Below are 23,322 nucleotides of genomic sequence, written 5' to 3' on the forward strand. Positions count from 1 at the left end.
TCGCGGATCGCTAAAAATCGCGGAAAATCCTCAAATTCCGCGAGCGGAACAAATTTTCAGCCCATGCTTAACCCAGACCCTGCTATAATTGAGGCATAACCCCACCATTAGTTGTGCATAGGATTGGTTTTATAGGGTAGTAGACTGATTTCGGTGTAACATGGTAGGATAATGCTGGCAGTCTACCCACTGTATTCCAATATGCTCACTCCTCAGAACTTTTTCTAAGGCTCTGAGGGGCATATTCTCAAGGATTTATCGATGAGTTATCTGCACTTTATCGCAGCCAAAGTGATGATAAATATATTGCCCCATTCACAAACTGGTGCTAACAGCCGATATCACCAGTTTACCTGCGATAGCAGCCGCAAAAAACATTGCCACAGATTACGCTGGCAACTAACACTAAGGAGATGCAGAGTAGGCGTTCCAGTGCAAAAAGTCGCAACAACACCACTCCGCAACATTCTCAACGACCAGCCAGTTTGGCGATAAGATCCCAAAACTGAAAATAAGGCGAGTTAGCAGCAGGAAATTGACACCTGCTCTGACCTGGTGTAAAGTCGGACGACAACCTGCACCTGAAAAGGGAGTCCAGCCCAGAGCCACACCTGAAGAAAAAGAGATGCCATGGAGCCACTAAACATGTAGGCCGGACCCTCTAGCGGGTCACAACACCCACCGCCGGCACCCCCTCCCCGGTGCCCTACCCGTGGCACCCACCACCATCCCGCCCGGACGAAGACATGTTAATTCAACTTCACGAAATCCTGCACAAAACAATTCGCCTGATGTCGCACAATTACAAGAATCAACATGCATGTGTGTTCAGAAAAAGGAGACTCACTCATTCATCAAACAAAACATTTTATAAAAAAACCTCAAAACAACTATTTTGAAGAGTCATAGAGTGTCTCCTCAGGACAATCTGTTGGTCACAGCCTGCAAGACAAAATTCTAGATAAGAAGGTGTTTTCTGCGCTCATCAAAGAACAGAGGGAGTGAGCGAACGAGAGAGAGAGAGATAGAGCGAGAGAGAGATAGAGAGGGAGAGAAAGAAAAAGAGGGAGAGACAGAGGGAGAGAGAGAGAAAGAGAGGGAGAGAGAGATAGAAAGAGGGAGAGAGAGAAAGAGAGGGGGAGAGTGAAAGAGACGGAGAGAGAGAAAGAGAGGGAGAGAGAGAGAGAAAGAGGGAGAGAGATAGAGAAAGAGGAAAAGAGAGAAAGAGTGGGAGAGAGAGAGACAGTGAAAAGAAGAGAGGAGGAAGGAGACAGAGTGCCGACACTGCAGACCCCGGCCTCACTGCTCACCTGCTGCCAACGGTGTGTCTCTTACCACATTCCTGTATACACTGCAGTCCACCAGGTCCCTTATCTGAAACAGAGTCCAGATTTATGAATGGCAGAGTCCATACGCCACACGCCATCATCGCTTGCCCACCCCTTAGCACCCAGGCTGCTGCACCCCAGCCCCACCTGCCACCCAGTGGTGACTGCCCGCCCCTGCGCACCCAGGCTGCTTTAACCCAGCCCCTCCCACTGCCCAGCGGTGACTGTCCGTCCCTGCACACACAGGCCTCACTGCTCACCTTCCGCCAGCAGCGTCTTCAAGAGGGCCCCCCACGTGCCGGTGCAAGCCCCAAGCCTGGGGCCTGTGAACATGGCACCCTCCACATCATGCAGCCCCACAGGTTTCACACTTGATTCTGGGTCTTGATTTTACTATGGCGGTGGAACCCCATCTGCACCTGTTCAGCCAGCTTCTCCTGCCACCCAACACACGGCATTGGAAGGCCATGTGTTCTTCGTGGAGGTCCTGGGAGGCAGCTGTGAGGGTGGGTGCTGCCTGCTGTGTGGTCTGTGCAGGGGGTGGGGTCTCCTTGTAGCACCTGGGCTGCCCTACTCCTGGAGGTGGGGTGTGGAGACTCTCCACAAGCTGTTGGAGGGCGTCGGAGCCGAAGGTGTGGTGGTCTTCTTCATCATCAGAGAATAGAGGTTCGGGCTGCTCTGCAGGAGGTGTTAGATTTCCCTCTGCAATGTGAAGGGAAGATGCATGTTAACATTTTGATCACGTTTATTGACGCATTGCACATGTTTACATTCAGACTGCATGACAGTGTACACTGTGACTGTTCGGGAGGAGCTGCCTGTGTGATGCAGGACAGTTGACATTTCGACAACATCACGATGTGTGTTAGTACTTGTACATTGGCAAGTCACATTTCCCTCCAATGCCAAATGTGATTTGCCAGTTTCTACACAAAAGCGGCACCAGTTGTGTCCTCTGTTCTGTTGTGGATGTGTTGTGGTTTGTACCACATTGTTGTCAGTGCTGATGTGCTCTGCATGTAATGTGTGTGTGCTGCATTTTGGGGGAGTCTCCCCTGCAGCTTTGATGTTGCTGCCCCTTCTCACTTTCATGCGGTGTGCCTTTGACTTCTGTGCTTATTCAGTGCTGAAATGTTGCATACTTGGGTACATTGGTCTCTTGGTAGGAGTTGGGGGTCTGGGGCATGGTTTGTCCGCAGATGTACTCTACTTAATTGTGCATGTGTGCCATTGTACCCATCTCCCCCGCCCCCTCAGTCCCTGGTCGTTACTCACCCTGTTGCTGTTGTGTCCGTTCATGTTGAACAGTGTCCAGTCCCCCAACTCCTACCACCGTCTCCCACTGATGACTGTGAACACCATTTCCTCCACATCGTCCAGCTCCTCCTGTGGCACTGGACTCCCACCTCCAGTCTGCATTGCTGCCTCCCAGCTTTTGGCGGGTTTCTGCTTGGTTTTGCGCTTCACATCATTCCAGTGCCTCTTGACCTCTTCCATTGTCCTCTTCAGCACTCTGACTGCATACACCTTGTCCACGATGGACGGCCATATTCCATTTTTTGTTGCCAATGACACAGTGGATGTGACGAACAGTAGTTGATGGTGTTCTACCACCTCCATTATCAGGATCCTGTTTTCCTGCGGACTGAACCGCGTCTCTCCTCTTCTTCTTGTCCTTGCCCTTCCCTGACCCCGAGATCCCGGGCTGGTCCTCCAGGGGGCTTGTGGGGTTCTGGTTGTCCTCCGTACTACCTCCATTGTGCTTCGCTGTTGTTTGGCTTTTGTTTATATGTGTTTTTTCTACTTTTATAGTGATTTTTCCCACCTGACGTGTGTGAATTGCAGGCCTGGGGAAGATTATCTCAGATTTTTTTATCGCAGTTGGGCCCATCTCAACTTTTTTCGCGATGGGGTTTACTTTTTTATCGCCGACTCTGTGACTTTATTGCAGACATTTGACGCGTTATCGTGAGTCTATCGCATGGTACAGCCGTGTTGAGAATACAATGTTGACACTGCGTTATTTTCCCGTGACAGACTGCGGTGTGAAGAGTTGCGTTTAGCTCATTTTGCGATCATTATCACACGTTCTTGAGAATGTCCCCCTCAGTTTCAACAGTGAGCTGTACTGTAAATGGTCTTTCTACCTGATATTTGATTCTGAGGTCAGCTCAAACTGCACTTAGACCCCCCCAATAATAATGGTAAAAATTAATTCAGATATATACTAGATGAGTTTTTGGAGACCTGTCAACTCACACAATGTCACCGTGTGTCACCTCTTGTAAGCAAGAGATGTAAGTTATAAAAATATTTTGGGGGAAATTTACTTAACTAAATTACACAGTACTGATTTCGTTTTGCAAGACCTTTCTAATCCTTTTGTACATCATTCTAAATGTGGCATACATTCTGTCATTAGAAGTCCTGACAAATGAACAGTAACCCTTAACCCATATTCTTTGATGGAGTTATCCAGGAGGATTGAGTCAAGCAAAGACTTAGTGATTCAATGTATTCCTCACTTTAGTATCCAATAATGCTACTTCTGTTTGTATTGTGAGATCATGTTTTGTGATGTAGATCAAAGGTTTCTTGTGGGATTACAGAGTGGAAAATGTTTGTATTTGTGTACAGCCTTTGTTTCTGTAAGCATGTTGAGTAATCCAGAGCTTTGAATTCTGTACTACCACTCAGTGGGGGAAAGTGAAGTTCTTCAGGACTGGTTGCAACTGTCTAACTTTTGCATGCTCAACAACAACTTAGCAATTGGTTTTCAAGTCATTGAAGACTAGTAAACCACTTTGCTTTGAGAAGTCCATCATTTTCAGTTGTCTCGGTCCCCTATGACTAGCAGTCGTAAGCGCTCAATCTGATGGGCTGGTTGAAGGGGGGAAGCGAGTGCTTAAACATGAAGAGTTGCACACTGATGCACTTGACAATAGCATTGATTGTAGATGAAAAGAAGGTAAAAACAATCAAGATGAATTCTATGTGGTTGGCTTTCAGAGTGGTGGTTGAACTATAGTCCTAGGTCAGTAGAGAATTTGGTTTCCTTCCAGGACTGTAGCTTCTCTGTGGCACTATTACGTCATAGGAAGCTTTCTATTTCGCATTGTTGGATATTGTTGGACCTGCCCTTTTTGCAGGGTTATCCCCAAACTTTTTGATTTATTGCTTTTATTGTTTCTGACCTGTTTTTGTTGGCTCTAGGACTCTGGGCACTTTCCCACTGCTAAAGTGCATATGCTCTCTGTGTAAATTGTGATTATGATTGTCATATTTGTTTTACTTGTAAGTCGAAAGTAAGGTGTACAGCATGTGCCCAGGGCCTGTAAATCAAATGCTACTAGCTACCCCCTTTTGTACCACTAGTGAGCCTGCAGCACTGATTGTGTCGCCCTGCAAATATGTACCCACTTGTCAGGCCCAAACATTCCCTTTTAAGGTCTCGCCTGGCATTGCAGCACATGCGCGCTGCTCGCTCTCCGAAGGCCTTTTGCAATCGATACAGATCCGGAAGGGGACTTTAAGCCACGCCCTTCTTTTCCATTGACTTGCGTCAGCGTTTTGTTAAACGCTGGAGCGTGATTGGCAATCGGACTTTTGGGTTACCACCTTGTCCACTTTTAGGACGGCCAATTTGGACAGGACAACGTCATCTTACCCGTGATGTAGGAAGGCGTGCTGCTAGTTTGAGTAGTGGGGCTGCTGCGGACAGTCCAGTGTGCCGGACAGAGTCGCTCTTTCCCGCTACTACTGGCTGAGAACTGCGGGGATCAAAGCATTTCTTCCACATTAATAGCCTGACATGGGTGCCTTGTGGAGCCCATCAGTGTCAAAGCAACAGTGGTAAGAGAGGTGGCGAAGGATTGAACTTTGCTTCCCTTTACGTAACCGTGGTTCCGAGGCAGTGAAGGTAGTGAACCTTTCATCCCCATCCGTCCCACTACTAGACCATTACATGTATGACGCCACCTTTAAGAAGGAGACTAGCACAATTAATTGCCAAAGAAACTATTTATCAGCTGTGCCCCATATTTCTATTTATTTCTAAGACTGGAACAATATATAGGACACCTAGTTCCAAGGGGAAACCAAGCGCTTTACATTATGGCGGAAATATCTTCGATATAACTTGTATATAGGGCCACTGTGTACGATCTGGTTTAAAACCCAGCTGACAAACTATAACGCAAATGAACGAAGAGGGTTACATGTAATTAGGACACCGTGTCTTCATTAGACTCACTTACAGTTTGAACATAAAAAGTTAAAGTGTTTTACTCGAATCGAACATTTTTGGGCAAGTGCTGAGGATGCTAAAGAGCAATCGACACATCTCTGATCATCCACTTGTGTGCTGCATAGACCGTTTCGTATACAGTAAAATGGGCTCCTTTCCGGACAATTATATATATATTACAAGGTCTAAAATATTATTCCATTCTATTAGAAAGATGCATATCATATAGATATTGTTATGCAAATAAATTACGGGACAAGTCGAAAGTCTGAAACATTACTGTGCAAACAAAAAGCTACTATTTAGAGTTTAAATATCATGTGTCGAAATAGACACTATGGACCCGATTCACAGAATGAACTTAAGACTCAAACCTAAACTTACTACTATTTTGGTATTCACAGAATGCACTTACTACTTTTGGTATTCACAGAAGTTAGGATTTTGACTTAAGTTTGTCTTAAGACAGACTTAAGACAGACTTAAGTTAGGATTTTGTCTTAAGTCTGTCTTAAGTCTGTCTTGCGTATGCCAAAAGTAGTAAGTTCATTCTGTGAATGCCAAAAGTAGTAAGTGCATTCTGTGAATACCAAAATAGTAGTCAGTTTAGGATTGAATGAAGGAGGAATGAATCTCAAGTTCATTCTGTGAACCAGGCCCATAGCAAATATTTCGAACACTTGGTTATTGGCTATGCCGGCATTCCTGTATCTCTCCCAATAAATTTGCTGACTTGGTGTAATCGCCTGAGAAGGTCTTCAACATTGTTTTACATCCTGGACACCAACACTCCCACCCCGCCTTTCCCCACCTCTGGGAGATGTTTGATAGAATGGTCTAATGACAAAAGAGATTACTGTTTTTTTTCTCTTTTACGTTGTCGTCATTATTATAAAAAAAATTAACACAAATTTTATTGCATTTTGTTAAGAAATGACATTGCATGCAACACCGACTGGCTTGTAAGTAACAGCATTGAAAAAGACAAGGTTACATATATTTCAAGTCAAGTAAAAAATAATATAAAATGTCGCATGAAATTGAAAACAATCATAACTAACCACCTTTCCCCCAGGCCATGTCACTTGAGTTAAGAAATTGGAATCTGCATCAACAGAGTAGAGAGGATATAGTGATGCTATAAATATGCAGGGGGAAACCAAAATCAACATCATGTCTGTGCAGACAGGAAACACAGAGGGAAGCCAGCTAGGTCAGCAACACTATGGCATCACTAAGAGTGCCTCCAACATTTGCGTCATTAATAGCACCAGCAGTGTGGTGAACACTGACAAATACAGTCATACATTTACTGAATTTGCCTTTCTACACCTATTTAAGCATATTGGATTTACTTCAATATGAGGGAGCTGTACCCTTTTGTGTTCTTCAAGCTTTCAGTCCCATTTTGAACTCTTGGAGAGATGTGGTTGTCTGAATGTTTTTTGGTAGGGTGTCACAGTGGGGAGGGCCTAATAGTGATCCAAACCTGGAGGTGGCTAAGGGTGGAAAAAGTTCTGGTTAGTTGGTCGTAACTTCTTGGTAGGAGTGTAGACAGTGTGTTAGGCAGTAGGTATTTGCTGTGCCATTTACTGATTTGAATACAAGTGTCAGGAGATTATGGATGGTACTTTTTTGAAAGAGAGCCAACCCGATTAGTGACTGTATGGTGGAGTGGGAATATGCCTATAGAGATTGTACAAAGCTCTGGTTTAAATGTTTTGGACCTTGTTGAGTGGGGCAAAAATAACTGAGGGAGGCCCATTACAAAAACTGTTTCAATACCCCTACATGGCCGTAGCTAGCAATAGTTCAGCAGGTGCTATTCCACTGGGAACCAGGGAAGTGAGGGACTCACTTCATCCCAATTAGCAACCGTTTATTACTACCAAAATTGATAATGGGTCGCAACTTCATTGTTTGCATTACTGCTAAGCACTGCTTTGCTACGCTTCTGTAGTCAAACCTGGTGAATACTAATAAGTTACTCCGTCTTAAATGGAATGAGAGAACTGATTTCTTGAATCTAAAACAATCTGTATCAACCTGCAGTTACTCTGTGTTGGTAATGTAGCGATTATTTTTCATTAATGATTTGAATTGACTTGAGCCACAAGGTTTCTGGACAAAGGGGTAACTTTGAAAGCACTGCTGAGGGAAGTAGATGGTGTCCAAGTGATGGGTGCTGCATAAGGTTGGAAAGCACAGGACTTTAATCTTTGAGGACCTCAACACAATGAAGGAGGATGCCTAGATTCCCATCAGGGCCAGCCGCCACTGCCTCCTCATTTTGATTCACACTCTTTTCTTGTCCCTCCTACACTGCTACTCCTCACACTCTACCCTGTCTCAGTAATGTTCCTCTCGACACCTGTCACTGCCTTCTCGCATCATGCTGATCTTGTCTCCTTACCCTCTAATACTCTTCCACACTTTACTCTCTCACTTTCTCTCACTGACTCTCACTCTCAATGATTGACTCTCTCACTGACTAACTTACTGACTGACTCTCTCACTAACTGACTAACTGACTCTCTCACTCTCTTTCTCACTGACTAACGGACTACCTCTCTCACTCTCTCTCACTGAATAAGTGACTAACTCTCTCACTAACTCTGACTAACTTAATGACTGACTCTCTCACACTCTCTCTCTCAGTGACTGACTAACTAACTAACTCTCTCACTGACTGGCTGACTAACTGACTGACTCTCTCACTGACTGCTATACAGGTACTATTTCCCTACCTTCACCCTCCTCTTATTTATGCCCCATAACATAGCCAACTAGCCCACCAGGTACCTCCATTAAGCGCCACAGGGCTGTGTTGCAGAAAGGTGGTCCGCGGCCACACCCCTTTTTACACCTCTCTGCAACTTAGCTCTGTAGAGCTTACTGGAAATACCTGGTGGGCTAGTTGGACCACAGAGACCCTCAGGATTTAAGAGGACTTAATCCCCCAACTTAAAATGAGCCACGTGTTGCGTTTGCACAGTGGTGAAGGCAGGGGCTGGGCCTAATGTGACAAGTGTGCAAATGCTCTCTTTGGCGGGTTTTAAATTGGGAGATTAAGTCCCCTTGTATCCTGAGGATCCCTGGGGGCCAACTAGCCCACCAGGTACCTTCAGTAAGAGCAACAGAGTTGTGTTGCAGAAAGGTGTAAAAAGGGGCATGGCCTTGGACCACCTCTGCTACAATCCCAAGAGCAGTACCTATGCACTACAGCATTCCCCTTGTCACTCCATGAGCACTCTTCTAATCACCCTGTCAACACTGTATACTTATCCACTCACTGTGCCAATACCAAAGCACCAATAAATTCACCATGTAGTATCTTTGCATCACTCTAATCATCCAGTTACTAACCATGTGTTTTTGTCATTGACCCAGGCACTAACAGATGTAGTGCTACAATCCCCTGAGGACTACTTATGCAGTCCAGTAATCTACCTGTCATTACCTATGCACTCCTCCAATCGCCTAGCCAGCAGAATTTACTTATAAAATCAGTCCGCCAAAACCCAAGCAGTTATAAATTCACCATGTACTCTCCTTGCAATATTGTAATCATCCAGTCACTACCCATGTACTGATGCAATGACCCAGGCACTAACATATGCACTTCTACAATCCCCACAGCACTACCCATGCAGTCAGCAATCCCTCTGTCACTCCCTGTGCACTCTTCTATCATTCTGCCAGCACCATATACATATCTAATCGCTCTGCCAAAACCCCAGCACTTATAAATTCACCATGCAGTCTCCTTGCCACACTCTAATCATCCAGTCACTACGCTTGTACTCATGCAGTGGCCCTGGCATTAGCTCATGGTAAATACAGAGGAGGTCATGCTAATCACAGGGGTATCCCAAAGCATAGTGTTCCCTAGTGTATGTAGGTATTTTCACTGTATTCTAAGTGTCTTTTAGCATAGCACTGGCTCAAGGCCTGGTGAGTCAGAGTCAGACACCACCAGTCACCATCAGCAAAAGGTTGGGGGCACAGGAGGTCTTTCTGCTCCTCTGTTGGTTCTTTCTGCATATCTCTTGCTTCTTCCTGCCCTTTTCTTCCTCTTTCTTCACATGTCCTACCATTGTAGGTATAGTTAGAAATTAGCGTTTAAAAAACCTTTAAACTCACTGAAAAAACTATAGGTTTCAGGGACATTATAATTAGAAATTAGCATTTCAAAAACCTTAGAAATTCACAGAAAAAAACACAGGTGTCAGGGCTGTTATAGTTAGTTGGACATTTCACTCGTACAAAACCAGAGAAATATGGCCATTATAGTTAGTTCAGCGAACTATAACTTGTGCCCCCGCAATGCACTGCTGATGACGTCACATATTACATCATTCATGACATGGTCAGTGACATCACTGATGACATCTCAGATGACATCACTGATGGCATTACTGATGTCATCATCCATGTGATAATTTGATGCACCTTCTCATTCCCTAATATAACCTTTGATACACTCACTCTAAAATACAGACTACCATTTTTGAAACCATAGACACACCAATACCAGACTCATTCACCCATACAGTCACTCATACATGCAGTCAACCATCAATACGACATTTTCATATGTACTCACATATCTATACAGACACTCACACACCGCCACTCATCCATAGAGTTACTCACACACCGAGTCACTCATGCAAACAATCAATCACACTCCCATTTACTCACCTATACAGTTATATACACACCACCTCACTTATTCAAACATATACTAGCATACTTATACTCTTATACAATAACTAATACAAGCACACACTGATCCAAACAGCCACAATCACTCACTCTCACATATAGTCATTTATACACTCCAACACTCACATATACTGCCTTTCACATATGCAGTTACTCACACAAGTACCACTGAGGCATCCATTCACTCACCAACACACCCATACACACACTCACCCACCCATACAGCCCTTTGCAGATGCACTCTTGAACCCATACACCCAGTGAATCATCCACTCACACATCTATGCACAGAGTCACACCTCCCACCCGCCCACACAGACACTCAGTCACCCATACAGATACTCAGACAACCAATCAATAACCCATATAGATCCTCATTTAGCTCCTCACCAAAGCATGCAACTGCTTACACACCAACTGACAAACGAAACTGTGTGAATGTCTGTATCAGTCAATAACCGGTGCATTCATTAAGACATATTTAATCACTGACTTATACAGTCAGTCACGCACCTACTAATTCATCCATCCAGACACTTATAGACCGACTCATTCTTCAATACACCTTGGCATTATATATAACACATATTTAAACTTTAGAAACACACAGTCACTGGATGATATCATCAGTGATGTCACTGACCATGTTATGAATGATGTAATATGTGACGTCATCAGCAGTGCATTGCGGGGGCGTGAGTTATAGTTAGCTGCACTAACTATAATGGCCGAATTTCTCTGGTTTTGTACGAGTGAAATGTCCAACTAACTATAACGAGCCTGAAACCTGTGGTTTTTTCAGTGAATATATATATGTGTCTGTGTACCCTATTCTTCATGGCTTCAGGGTTTGCGCTTACTAGAAATTTCCTTTATTTGTTTTTTTAAGGTAATATAGTGTTTGGGTAGTACAATATTTTAGTCCTCTAAATGCCCTTTTCATAACTTCTTCAGATGTTGAAGGCAGTTTTGTCCAAATCATACTCTGCTTTTGCCACTACAATGTAACGTTTTGGTATTATCTTTTTAACATCACCTGATCATGGCTGGGCAATTTCTTAATCACTTTGAGGCCTTCATTATGTTTTCTTATCTTCTTTGAAGTCAGCTTTTTAATAGCAGAAGTAATTTTGTGGTGTTTTGTATAAATTACAGAAGCTGGGCCAATGCTGGGACCCACTGTGGTCCAGTTACTTTCTATAGTTCATCAAACTCTACTTCATTGAACTCTTTGAAATGTCTGTTGGATGTAGGCATTGGGTCCACTCTGATAATGTGGATATGGTTTCTAACACTCATTCAAAATATGTAAGCAGTGAAGAATATGATCCAATCATATTTGATGTGGTATCATCAGCTTGTTCTGTTTAATACTGTGTGAAAACAAGTGTGAGTTCCACTGTGCCTGGGCTGTTAGCAACTTTGGTGATTCACACTTCTGATGTTCTTTTGATTAAGTCTAAAGCATATATCTTTTCATGACTGTCTATCTGTATGCTAAAGTCAGTGATAAGCAGATTTCAAGGTGCTAGGTAAGTTTTTCAACTAGGAATTTGGAGCTGTACCTTGTAGGTGATAGACAGTTGAGATGATACCGGAGCTGTTAAAATAGATTGTGCATCTTGCTATCAAAATGTTAGATGATGAATAAGATGTGGAGTATCTTTCTTTATAAGTCATAACTGAAAATGTAGCATGTTTCAAAGCTGGAAATATGTTTGCATGCCTAGAAACAGTGACTTGTTCTACTCCTTTAATTCATTTTTCTTTCATTGGGCCCAAATATGGAGCCATTTTGGTTCTTCTGAGGTCGATTAGCATGGTGATCCTAATTTGTCTTTGGTGGAGTAGGGTTGTGTTGGTAGGAGCAGATGTTTGAGGAGGGGACAACATGGATCTGATGCATTGTGTTTAGAAGTGATTTGTGATGTGTTCACAGTGACAGTTGGGTAGTGCATGGAGATTTACTGCTAGAGTTTCAGAAGGGACATGCTGTTCTAGTAAGTGTGAATTGCTGGGTGTGTATTTTTGATAGTAAATTTGGGTTGGTGGCAATTTTTGTTGGATCACGTTTATTATGCCTTGGATGCATGTTTGGATGTAGGAAAGACAAATGTTATTGGTGTGAATTTGTTTGCCTTTAGATGATCTGTGGTGCAGATTTTACTGGAGGTAGAATGGGGTACATGGAATGATTACACTTTCCTGAAGTTGGCATCTTATTAGGAAGTGACAATGTGTGTAGTTTATCAAATGTTCCATGAAGCCATACTTTATAACAGTATTCTGACATTTTTCTTGAGATGGGTTATGATAAAGTGCAAAATTTACCAGAGAACAATTTTGATAGCTAAACCTTTGTTTCAGAACTGCAAGAGTTAATGGATTATTAAGGAGATTACTTCTTTTTACATCCATTCATGTTAGAGCTAGTTAGTTTGTTGCATGCCTTTGTTTTCTGAAGGTTTAATTATAATATGAAATGCAATGTATGTTTCTATTGTAGACTAATTCTTATATTTGAATGCATTCATCCTTAGTGTTGATGCTTTTGCATTTGCAGGATTTATTTGGGGTGAAATAAAACAGATGTGGGACGGTGGATTTCAAGATTACATTCATGACTGGTGGAACCTAATGGATTTTGTAATGAATTCCTTATACTTGGCAACAATCTCTTTAAAAATAGTTGCCTCTGTAAAGGTACAGTAATGCCTAAATACCTATTGTATTGTGGACTAAGTAAGGGTATTTTGTTAACTGACCTAAGTGTTGATTTTTTTTTCTCCAATTCATTCAAATGCTGTATATACATTAAAAAACACATCTGCATGCATTAAACAGTGTGTTTCTTCGTATGAACTGTTCTACTACCAAGTCTGTTTTTGAAGAAGAGTATTCATTTTCATTGGTGTATCATTAATTGGGAAATCTAAACGGTGTCCACTTGTCTCTACACATGTCAGTGCTGTTATTACCCTCTCATAAATGTACCACACAAATATCCATCCCACCTAATTCTTATTTTACAGTCTTTTTCAGAAACAGAATACATAAACATTCGAAAATCATTCCTAATGTCTGCCAAATGTCTGAAGAAAAACTGGTAATAACACTTATGTCATTGCCAGGTGTGCAATATTGCAATTAGGGTTATTTTGTGAATGGATTATGTACAAGCAGGGACTCATTTACAAATATTTCACACAACTTTGCTTGCTATGCTAAACTGCGTTGGATGAAAGTTGAAGAGCAAGAGCGCACAATATCTACAGTCAAATGGCACTGTTTCTTTCTCTCAATGCGCTGGCACTCTTTGAGCCTGATTTACAACACGCGCACTCTGTTGCGCCACGGTGCAAAAGCTGTGAGCTTTCTCTTTAGTATAAGTTCTATACTGGAGGGCATGCTTCCTGAACAAAATCACATTGTTAGACTAACTTTAAAACTTTTTATATATAGGATGTGTTTTGTACAATACAGGACACACGCAGTGTGGGAAAAGTTAGGAGAAATTAAAACATTTATCCTTTTAACACCTGCCTCAAGAAGGCATTATTTTTTGGTGCATAGTTTTGTCTGCCATTGTTAGTAGATAGGGCTTTGCATAAAAAAAACATGGGTGCAAGTCTCTTATGGTAGTCTGTGACGTCCTTGCCTCCTTTAGACGCAACTCTGGCCTCACTATTAATTGGACTAAATCGATTTTATTTGTATTGAGCGGAGACTCTCCGGTCCCCGCTAGGAACAGTCCTATACAACTTAGTCAAGAAGGTTTTAAGTATTTGGAAATTTTTGTATCCTTGGATCAGTCAGTTCGATATTTTCCTAACCTTCTACCTCCTTTGGACTGACTTGGGAGGGACGTATCTAATTGGTAGAAGCTTCCTCTGTTCTTATTAGGCAGGGCAACACTGTTTAAAATGATGTCCCTCCCTCGCTTTCTTTACGCCTTACAGAACTCCCTAGATGTCGTACCCTCACGCTATTTCCATGAGATTGAAGGGCTGCAGCGAAGTCTGCTCTGGGAGGGTCGGCCATGCATTGCGCTGCATAAGCTGACTCTATCATGGTATGATGGAGGCATCGCTCTCCCAGACATTAAAAGATATTACTGGACGGCGCACTTGGCTGCAATCAAACATGGTACGTATGGCCGGATAGATGATCCTGGCTACGCCATGAACAGGTGGTTGCTTCCCGGTCATAATTACAATAGAGCCTAATATTCTCGGCCTAATAGAATGCAGTTGACTGGGCCTACTAAACATTCTGTACATGTGTGGCACGGGGCAACTAACTCTGTGGGCTGGAGGGTCGGAGTGACTATGGCGACCCCATTGTGGGACTCTGTGAGTCTGGGCAGGCTTTGGAAGAGGAAAGGCTTCGACAGATGGGATCTAATCGGGATCTCTTCTGTTAAAGATATCTGGGGGAAGGGGGATCAAGTCCTTTGTAGAGCTGCAGAAGGAGTATAAGCTTGCACCCTCTGAATATTTTCGATATGCGCAGATTCGGCATGCTCTCCTGGCAGCACTACCTGGTGGTGCTGAACCTTCAGAGCCTTCTCCCCTGGAAGATAGGATACTTGATGGACATTTGCCTGATAAGACGATTTCTCTCATTTACAGGAAATTATTTAATCATAGGACTGATTCCCTTGGGGCCCTGAGGGACAAATGGATGGGAGACGGGCTTGAGTTGGACGATGAGGACTGGCAGATAGCAGTGTCGACACCTAGAGAGGTCGCCATTCCGGCTCGCCTCCGTCTCGTTCAGTTAAAAATTCTGCATAGAATTTACCTGATGGGTCCTAGGTTGACGCACATAAGTCTCTCAGATTTGGGGCTTTGTAAACGGAATTGTGGCTCTGTCGGGACTTTCATTCATGTCATTTGGGAGTGTGACTCCGTTAGCGCGTATTGGCGTAGCATTCATGACACAATCAGAGAAGTGCTTGAAGTTTCTCTTTCCCTGGAGGCTAGGAGATGCTTGCTTAATGTATGGGAGCCCACTGACTTAAATAACTCGCAGACACAATGGGTTACCCTGGGCTACATGATTGCCAAAGGAGATATCGCACTGTTATGGGGATCGGAGCGGGCCCCCACACTTGAAAGTTGGGAAAATCATCTAGATTGGAGTTTGTTTAGGGAAAAGACTACATATATTGCGAGGGGGCACCCGCGTAAATGGTGGAAGATTTGGGGGCCCTGGAACAGTTATCAGGGAGAAATTTGCACTCTGCCCTTTGAAGCTACTACTGATGATTCCCCTTCTCCGTGAAGTTCTGACTCCTTTTCTCATTTGTAATTGTATATTCTTTTGTCCCTTGTCGTCTGCTCGGTTACTGTAAATTGACCCACTGTAATGTTTTATGCTGATGTTTGTTTTAATAAAAAGAAATATTTTTTATAAAAAAACGTGGATGGTTGCATGGGAATGCCAACATTGTCCACTCAGTTCACGGCTCTCGCCATACAATGAAATGATGTGATTTGTCCCTTCCTGTGAAGGCTTCCTGGCTGGGGCATGGCTATAGAATACAATGAAGTTGGACAAAGTTTGTTATCAGCAATGCCTCCACAAAGGAGATAGTTTGCTGTATATACAGAAAGCATTTAAAATATAACACAGCCTTCTTATGATTAGGGACCAGACAGGAAAATGAATGTTTTTTTCCTGAATAACTTCTGAATTATGATCGTACAAACAGTTTTTTTCCCTTGAAGTGCTCTGGATTAGAAGTAGGATGTGTCTTGGAAAATAAAGACATACTTGGGAAAAACATGTTTTCCTAATTAATTTCATATGTATTCTAGCAAAAGTAATTTTACATGATGTCCTTTCAGATGCTAGTCATATTGGCTTGCTGCTGATGTGTGCCATTTACAAATAATTCGTCAAACACATTAAATGCATGCAACACACAGCAAGTATTCTGCACACCTTATTGAGTTGGAATGTGAAGGCATAATTGTGAAAACTTGGCCAGCAGAAACTACTTTTCAAAAAACCGTGAGCAAGTTCCACCGTGCTTTTAGTCCAGATATGTTAGTCTTATATTCGTGCTGCTGTCCACAGGCTTCAAAAGGGGCTGTGGGAGAACCCACAGTTAAGGGAATGCAGAGCTGTAAGACAAAATGTCTAAGTCACAATTTCACCAATAACAGTGTACTAATCGTGAGAAATGCTCAAGGGCAATAAGTTCATAATTTCATCTGCAGTTTTTACTGATGCAAATCAGATATAGTAAAGCATTATTGACATATACAAAAACAATGAAGTGCAATATAGACTGTCCCTGTCTATTTTCAAAATAAAATTGAACAAACACTAGATTTTAATCATCTACATTTGATTCCAATAACATGTCATCCTTTGTTTCATAAGTCCCAATGCATTTTGGGTTACGAAAAACCCTTCGTCAGGGGAATGAGTTTTCTTGAGTATGAAGTTCTTCACAATCAATGTCGCCACTGAAATCTAAAACACAGCAACATGCAGTAAGATTACTGCTAAGCTAGTAGGATTTGCACCCCAAACTGTGCACTGAGAGGAAAAGTGTCCAAATGGTAGATGCATGCAATTACTGAAAAGAATGTGCTCTAGGATATAGGAGGTGCAAAGGTAGAGAACCTAGACCAATGTAGTAAGGCTGTACTGCCTTGTCTGTACCTTCCAATATGCGCTGGCCGCAACAGGTAATCAATAGCTGAATCCGGCTGAATTATAGGCAATATCTAGAGTTAAAATTCGAAAAGGAGAGGGAAAGACAATGCTCAAAAATAAGCCTAAGTTAATGTACTGGTCCCAAGTGGAAAAAGAGAGGGCTCATGATCTAAGGCTTACCGGAAAAGGCCCGGGGGAATCCTGGTCAATGCTGCTCAGAATCGTGCTGCAGCTGCCCAAAGAGGAAATGAAATGCGTTCCTCAGTCGTTTTGAGTCTCGAGGCTCAACGCTGTAAATGTAAACAAGGACGGAGGCGGATTTAGTGTCCTCCGTGTTTATCCAAAGTAACTACAGACCGAAGTCTAAGGGAATAGAATAAACGTACCCGGAAAATGAACCAGTATACAAGATGTTCTCTCTCCGTAAACCGCGAAGTTCCTGGATAATGCCCAGAGTACTTAGCGCGAAGGGGGATGTTCTATCGCTATGATGCGAAGAGCTCTGCATCGAGCTGAAAAAGACCCTAATGTGATGAACGATGTAGAAAACGGGCTGTGGAGTAATTTAAAAGCAAGGAAAGTAAAAGTGAAAAGGATCCCGTGTGATTAACGAAATAGAAGTAACAAAGAGTGAGGCAAAAAATAACCAGAGTGAAACAAAAATAAACTATAAGTGGAGAATAGAAATTACAGAAATCTGAAATAAACATATGTGAATGAAGATGGTTAAGAAAATAGAGGAGGGGTGCCCAAGCTAGAAATTTCAGGGAGTAGATTTAACAGCTGAAGTGGGTGCAAATCCTGTACAATATTGAACTATACAAAATAGGTTATATAAAACATAACATCTCGTAATGGTCGTTGAGCCCATTCGGGGCCAACGTTCTCAATGTTTTTATCCAGTGCGTTTCTCTTCGAGCCAGTGTGATATTAATGTCTGTGCCCGAAACCTTTTTGACTCTTTCTAAGATTGTGAACCGTATTTGCGGTATAGTGTGTCCTGCCTTATCCCAGTGTGTTGCCAATGGGGATGTGGTGTTCTTATTCCTGATACGGCTCTTGTGCTCTATGATGCGTGTCTTAATCTTTCTACTAGTTCTGCCTACATACACAAGGCCACATGGGCATTTGATTGCATATATCACTTCTTCAGTGTTGCAATTTGATGTGTGGTGGAGTTTCAGTTTTTTGCCCGTTTGTGGGTGCATAAAAAGATCTCCAGGGATTACATTACTGCATTGGCCGCAATTGTAACATTTTGTCATTCCCTTGAAACCTCCTGTGGGTTTTTCTTCTTGTGGTTTCAAAATTTCCCGAAGATTCTTGGCTCTTTGGTGGGCAAATAGTGGAGGATCTAAAAAAATACCTCGGAAGTCCGGTTCATTTTCAATGATCTCCCATCTTTTTTTAATAATAGTTTTTATGAGAGAAGCTTGAGTGGAGTGTTTCAGTACAAATACTTCTCTGCGTGATGATGTTTTCACGGAGGCTTGTAGTAAGTCCTTCCTCAGTTTTTTTTCCACTTGTTCCTCAGCTTGATCAAGTATTTCAACTGGGTATCCTCTTGTTTGATATCTGCGTTTTTGTTCTTGAATCTTGTCTATGCATAATTGATTGTCAGAGGTGATCCTTTTTATACGCATAAACTGGGAGATCGGTAGGTGTTTCTTTAAAGAGAATGGATGTGCACTTGTAAAGTGTAGTGCACTGTTTACATCTGTAGGTTTTGTGTAAACTGATGTACTTAAGCCTGTGGCAGTCTTCCGGATTTCAATATCCAAGAAATGTATCTTGTTTTCTTGGATGTTATAGGTGAATTGAATCATCGGATTGTGCGAGTTTAGAGTCTTTATAGAGTCTTCAAGTGTATGTTTCTGGCCATTCCATATGACAAGAATGTCATCAATGTATCGAAAGATAGATACAGCATTGTTGGTCCATGTGGGGTTAGTGAGCATGTTTTGGTGTTCAAAGTAAGCCATGTAAGTATTCGCATACGAGGGGGCTCCGGGAAAGCCCATGGATGTGCCCGTCTTCTGTAAATAAAATTGATTTTGCCAAAGAAAATAACTGTGGTATAACGAAAAGTGTAATAGTTCAAGAAGAAAGATTGAGAGATCAGATGGTATGGATGAGGTCAGCAATCTCCACTCCACTGCCTCTAGACCTTCATTATGTGCTATAGAAGTGTAGAGAGCCACGACATCTATCGTGCACAGTAGGGTATCCTGGTTGACCTCGTGTTCGATTGCTTCCAACTTCGTGAGACAGTCCGTGGTGTCACGTATGTACGTGTCCCAAGTTTGTACTAGTGGCTGTAGATGATGATCCACAAAATACCCGATGGCTTCATGTATTGAGTTGCATCCAGCCACTATGGGCCTGAACGGTGGTTTCAAGGAGTCCTTATGCATCTTCGGAAGCATGTATATGTGTGGAACTCTAGGTGTCTGGTTTATGAGGAATTTTCCAGTTGGTATATCTATTGTGCCTTCTTCTACAGCTTTAGTGACTACAGAAGTCAATAGAGCAATCAGTTCTTCTGTTGGGTCTTTATCCAGTAACAGGTAGGTATCTGTGTCAGATAGGTGTGTTTCCACACTCATGTTGTAGAATGTCGTGTCTAGTACGACTAGGGCACCACCCTTGTCTGCTGGTTGAAAAGTAATTGACTTGTCTTTTTGTAGAGATCTCAAAATTTTATGTTCTTTTTCCGTCATGTTGGAATGAGAAGGTTTAGTGTATTGAATCATTTCAAAGTCTTTCTTCACCAAAAGTTCAAAGGTGTCAAGTGATTTATGGGTGATAGGAGCCATAAATGTACTTTTGGGACGAAATTTCCGTGATTCATGGCTGTGCTCCTCAATGTTGGGCAAAGTTGAAAAGAACCATCTTAGGCGTAATTTGCGCATAAATTTGAATAATGCTGTCTCAGTTTCTAATTCACTCGATGAGTATGTAGGAACAAAAGAGATACCTTTGTTCAATACTCTCAATTCCACTGAATTAAGAGTTCTGTGCGAAATGTTCATCACTAGGGATTCGGTTTCTTTACAGTTCTCTGTGGTCTTCCTGTGTCGGGGGCTTTTTTTGTTTTGTCCCCTTCGGGTGCGGGTTCTGATTGCGGTGTTATTTTGTCTGGGGGTCCCTTGGTCAGTGGGCCAACCTCTAAAAAAGATTGTTGTTTACTAGATGTAGATGCCTCTCCTTCTGTTGTCATGACCTGAGGTGTGGTGGAGGGTGGTTTTGGACGTTGGACCGTTAGATCTTGATCAGGTACCAGACTTTCCTCAGAAGAGTTGGTGCTTGGTTTTTTAAAGAAACGTTTTTGGCCATAAGTTTCCGCCCATGAGTAAACCTCATCTAGTTTATAGTCTATGGTGTCCCTTCGGAACTTCCTGGTCTTTCGTTCGTGCACCTCTCTCGCATGTTTGTCCAAATTAGTGTTAATATTCTCCAATACTTTGTCCCAATCTTCAGTATCCATTTTTTGTGAGAGATCATCCTTAAGTTTGTGGATATCTTGCGTCAAATCAGCAAGTATAGTGGAAATTTCTTCTATGATGAGAAGTATCAAATCAAGTGAACTTTTGTTCAATATAGCGTACCAGCGAGACATGAAGTCTTTGTTAAATTTGAATAGCATATGTTTTAAAGCAATTCCCCCGGGCCTTTTCCGGTAAGCCTTAGATCATGAGCCCTCTCTTTTTCCACTTGGGACCAGTACATTAACTTAGGCTTATTTTTGAGCATTGTCTTTCCCTCTCCTTTTCGAATTTTAACTCTAGATATTGCCTATAATTCAGCCGGATTCAGCTATTGATTACCTGTTGCGGCCAGCGCATATTGGAAGGTACAGACAAGGCAGTACAGCCTTACTACATTGGTCTAGGTTCACTACCTTTGCACTTCCTATATCCTAGAGCACATTTTTTTCAGTAATTGCATGCATAAACTCAAATATAAACTGGTGGGTTAAAGGCACATTTCATGCTCCATAAATCTCGAACTGTGTACATAAGTGAGTCAGTGCTTTACAATAAAGGAACCAAGGTACAAACCTATTTTGTTGTCTGTGCATTTTCCAACATCTCTCAGTGCCAGGCTCCCTTGTTCCCAACCTTACGACGTAACTGGTGGTATTGGAGTATATAAGAAGGGAGATTAAAGCTGTAAACTACATCTCCCATAATGCCTGGCTTTGCAAAACAGGAAATTATGATGTTGGTGAGTCCACAGGTTAGTGGAACATCATGCTAAAAAAGGGCCATTTCCTTACAAGAAGGGTTTATAAGCCAACATTAGTACATCACCCCTTCAATAGTCTTCAGTTTAAAGTGGTGTTCAGGCAGGTTACCACTCATTAATATGTTTATTCTTTGCTTGTAGCATAGAATCCCAATATTGGTTATTGAGGCTTTAAGAGGAAATCTGGATGTGTCCCTCTGTACCTGTGTCTTTCTGTCATGACCTCTGCTGTCCTGATTGTCCCTGTTGCTATTGAAATCTCTGCTGTTCTCATTGTCTCTGTTGCAAACAAAATCGCTGCTTGAAGTGCCTTCAAAACAAATGAATGAATTTGAACACCTAATTGGTACAAAGACGAGCAGACATGTGAGAGAAGTAACAACATTGCAGAATGGCACATGATAGTTTGAAAAGATGCAAGCATCCGGCCTTTGTTAACCTTACTGTAACGAATAGACCAACTCCGAAAAACATTAAATTCGCACAATGCCAGTGACAAGAATCAGGGCAATCTTTTATATTTATGCAATGCATAAACAGCAGTTTTGCGGCTTTGCAGCGGGGTAAACCTCTGTACTATACAAAAAGTCAAAAAGTGGTAAATAAACAGCACTCATCTTTCATTGTTTATGTTTCCATAAGTAAATCTGCTCAATCACCACAGAACTGCTTTCATTATCCCTTGAGTTTCTCTTATTGGCCTCTGCTCTCCCCTGATGCCAGCCCCTGTGGCATCTTTCCCCTTTCTAAACCATTGTCCAGTGCTTAATTTGTAAATGAATGAGCGCCAATGCATGAAGTAGGCCAGGCCCCTCCAGGTCTCAGACCTTGAATTAAATAAATAAAATCATTGAAATGGGTCCCTATTGGGCCCCATATTAGTCTTGTATAGTGCTTAACTTTGTTGCAAGATGGATTACGCCCATTTCGATAGACCCTTATTTCTTTTGCTTTTTTTGATCGCCCTGTTTTTGACTTTTTACTATGGGTGGAGTCTCACTACTTGTATCTAACCCTACAGTAATCACACGGTAAACTGACTGTCTTTGTTTACTGCCAGTGTCTGCTTTTTAAGATTAGGTTGCTGCGATGTGGTAAGGGTCATTTGCCTGGTTACATGTGAGCACGAAAAAATGATGCTGCTGCACATCATTTGGGGCTGGATACTGGAGACCCCCATGAATAATAGGACAGGGCTGTTAAAAGGTAAGCCCCTTGTCAAAAAAACAAATGTACATTGTCTTGCACATGCACACTAGCTCATGTAGCTGTAAAAGATACTTGGCTTCCTGAAGCTTACGTTATTGAGAGTCAGAGTGTCAGCCAGGCATTGTTTTGTGCAGTGATATATATTTAGTAGATGAAAATTGATGGTGCTAGGGACCACCAGCTGGGGGAGGTTGGTGTAGCCCCCATACCCAAGCTCAGCAAACACTGCTGCTGAGCACAGTTGTAATTTGGTCTTATATTCTTTTGTCTGAGACATGCCTGGCTGGTGGTTCCATATAGAGGATGAACTGTAGCAGAGCAAGTACGGAGCCCTGGGGAACGTGATATGTGACAGAAACTGATTTTGAGGTGAAACGACCTTACCTGACCAATTGCTTACAATGATTCAGAAAAGAGGAAAATCAGCTCCTTACCGCACCTCTAATTCCTGCTAATAACTCCAGGAGATCAACTAGCATATGGTGATCAACTTTTTCAAAAGGAGCAGGCAATTTAAAGAGGATGAGAAAACAATAAGCACTGTCATCATACAGGAGATAAATATCAGCAGAGCTTTAATATGTTGCAGATTCAGTAATACACCCACTGTGAAACCCTGATTGACGGAAGGCTAGAAGAATAATTGGTTCAATGTGACTTGTAAATTAAATGTCTAGAACCAATTCCAGACATGGAAAATATGTGACAGGACAGTAGATGATCATCTTCTTGGGATAATACTGTGGTTTCTTCAGTGTAAGCATAATGTATCTGGTTTTGATGTAATTAGGAAAGACTTATGTTAAATTGAGCCTTAAACTAGATTGCCTCATAGACCAAATTTGAAGTGACTTTTGTTAAATGGAGCAGGAATTGTGTCCCCATAGTAGA

General features: G+C 42.3%; 1 protein-coding gene across 1 annotated transcript in view; it reads left to right on the forward strand.

Annotated features, from left to right (window-relative positions):
• Positions 1 to 23,322, forward strand: part of TRPC4 (transient receptor potential cation channel subfamily C member 4) — a 1,290,729-nt gene that overhangs the window by 1,101,740 nt on the left and 165,667 nt on the right. The window contains exon 6 of the mRNA XM_086935069.1: positions 12,866 to 13,005. Within this exon, the coding sequence (XP_086791195.1) occupies positions 12,866 to 13,005 (140 nt within the window). The remainder of the gene's footprint in view (positions 1 to 12,865; positions 13,006 to 23,322) is intronic.

The sequence above is a fragment of the Lissotriton vulgaris genome, chromosome 8 (genome assembly GCF_964263255.1).
Source record: "Lissotriton vulgaris chromosome 8, aLisVul1.2, whole genome shotgun sequence".
NCBI classification, from domain to species: Eukaryota; Metazoa; Chordata; class Amphibia; order Caudata; family Salamandridae; genus Lissotriton; species Lissotriton vulgaris.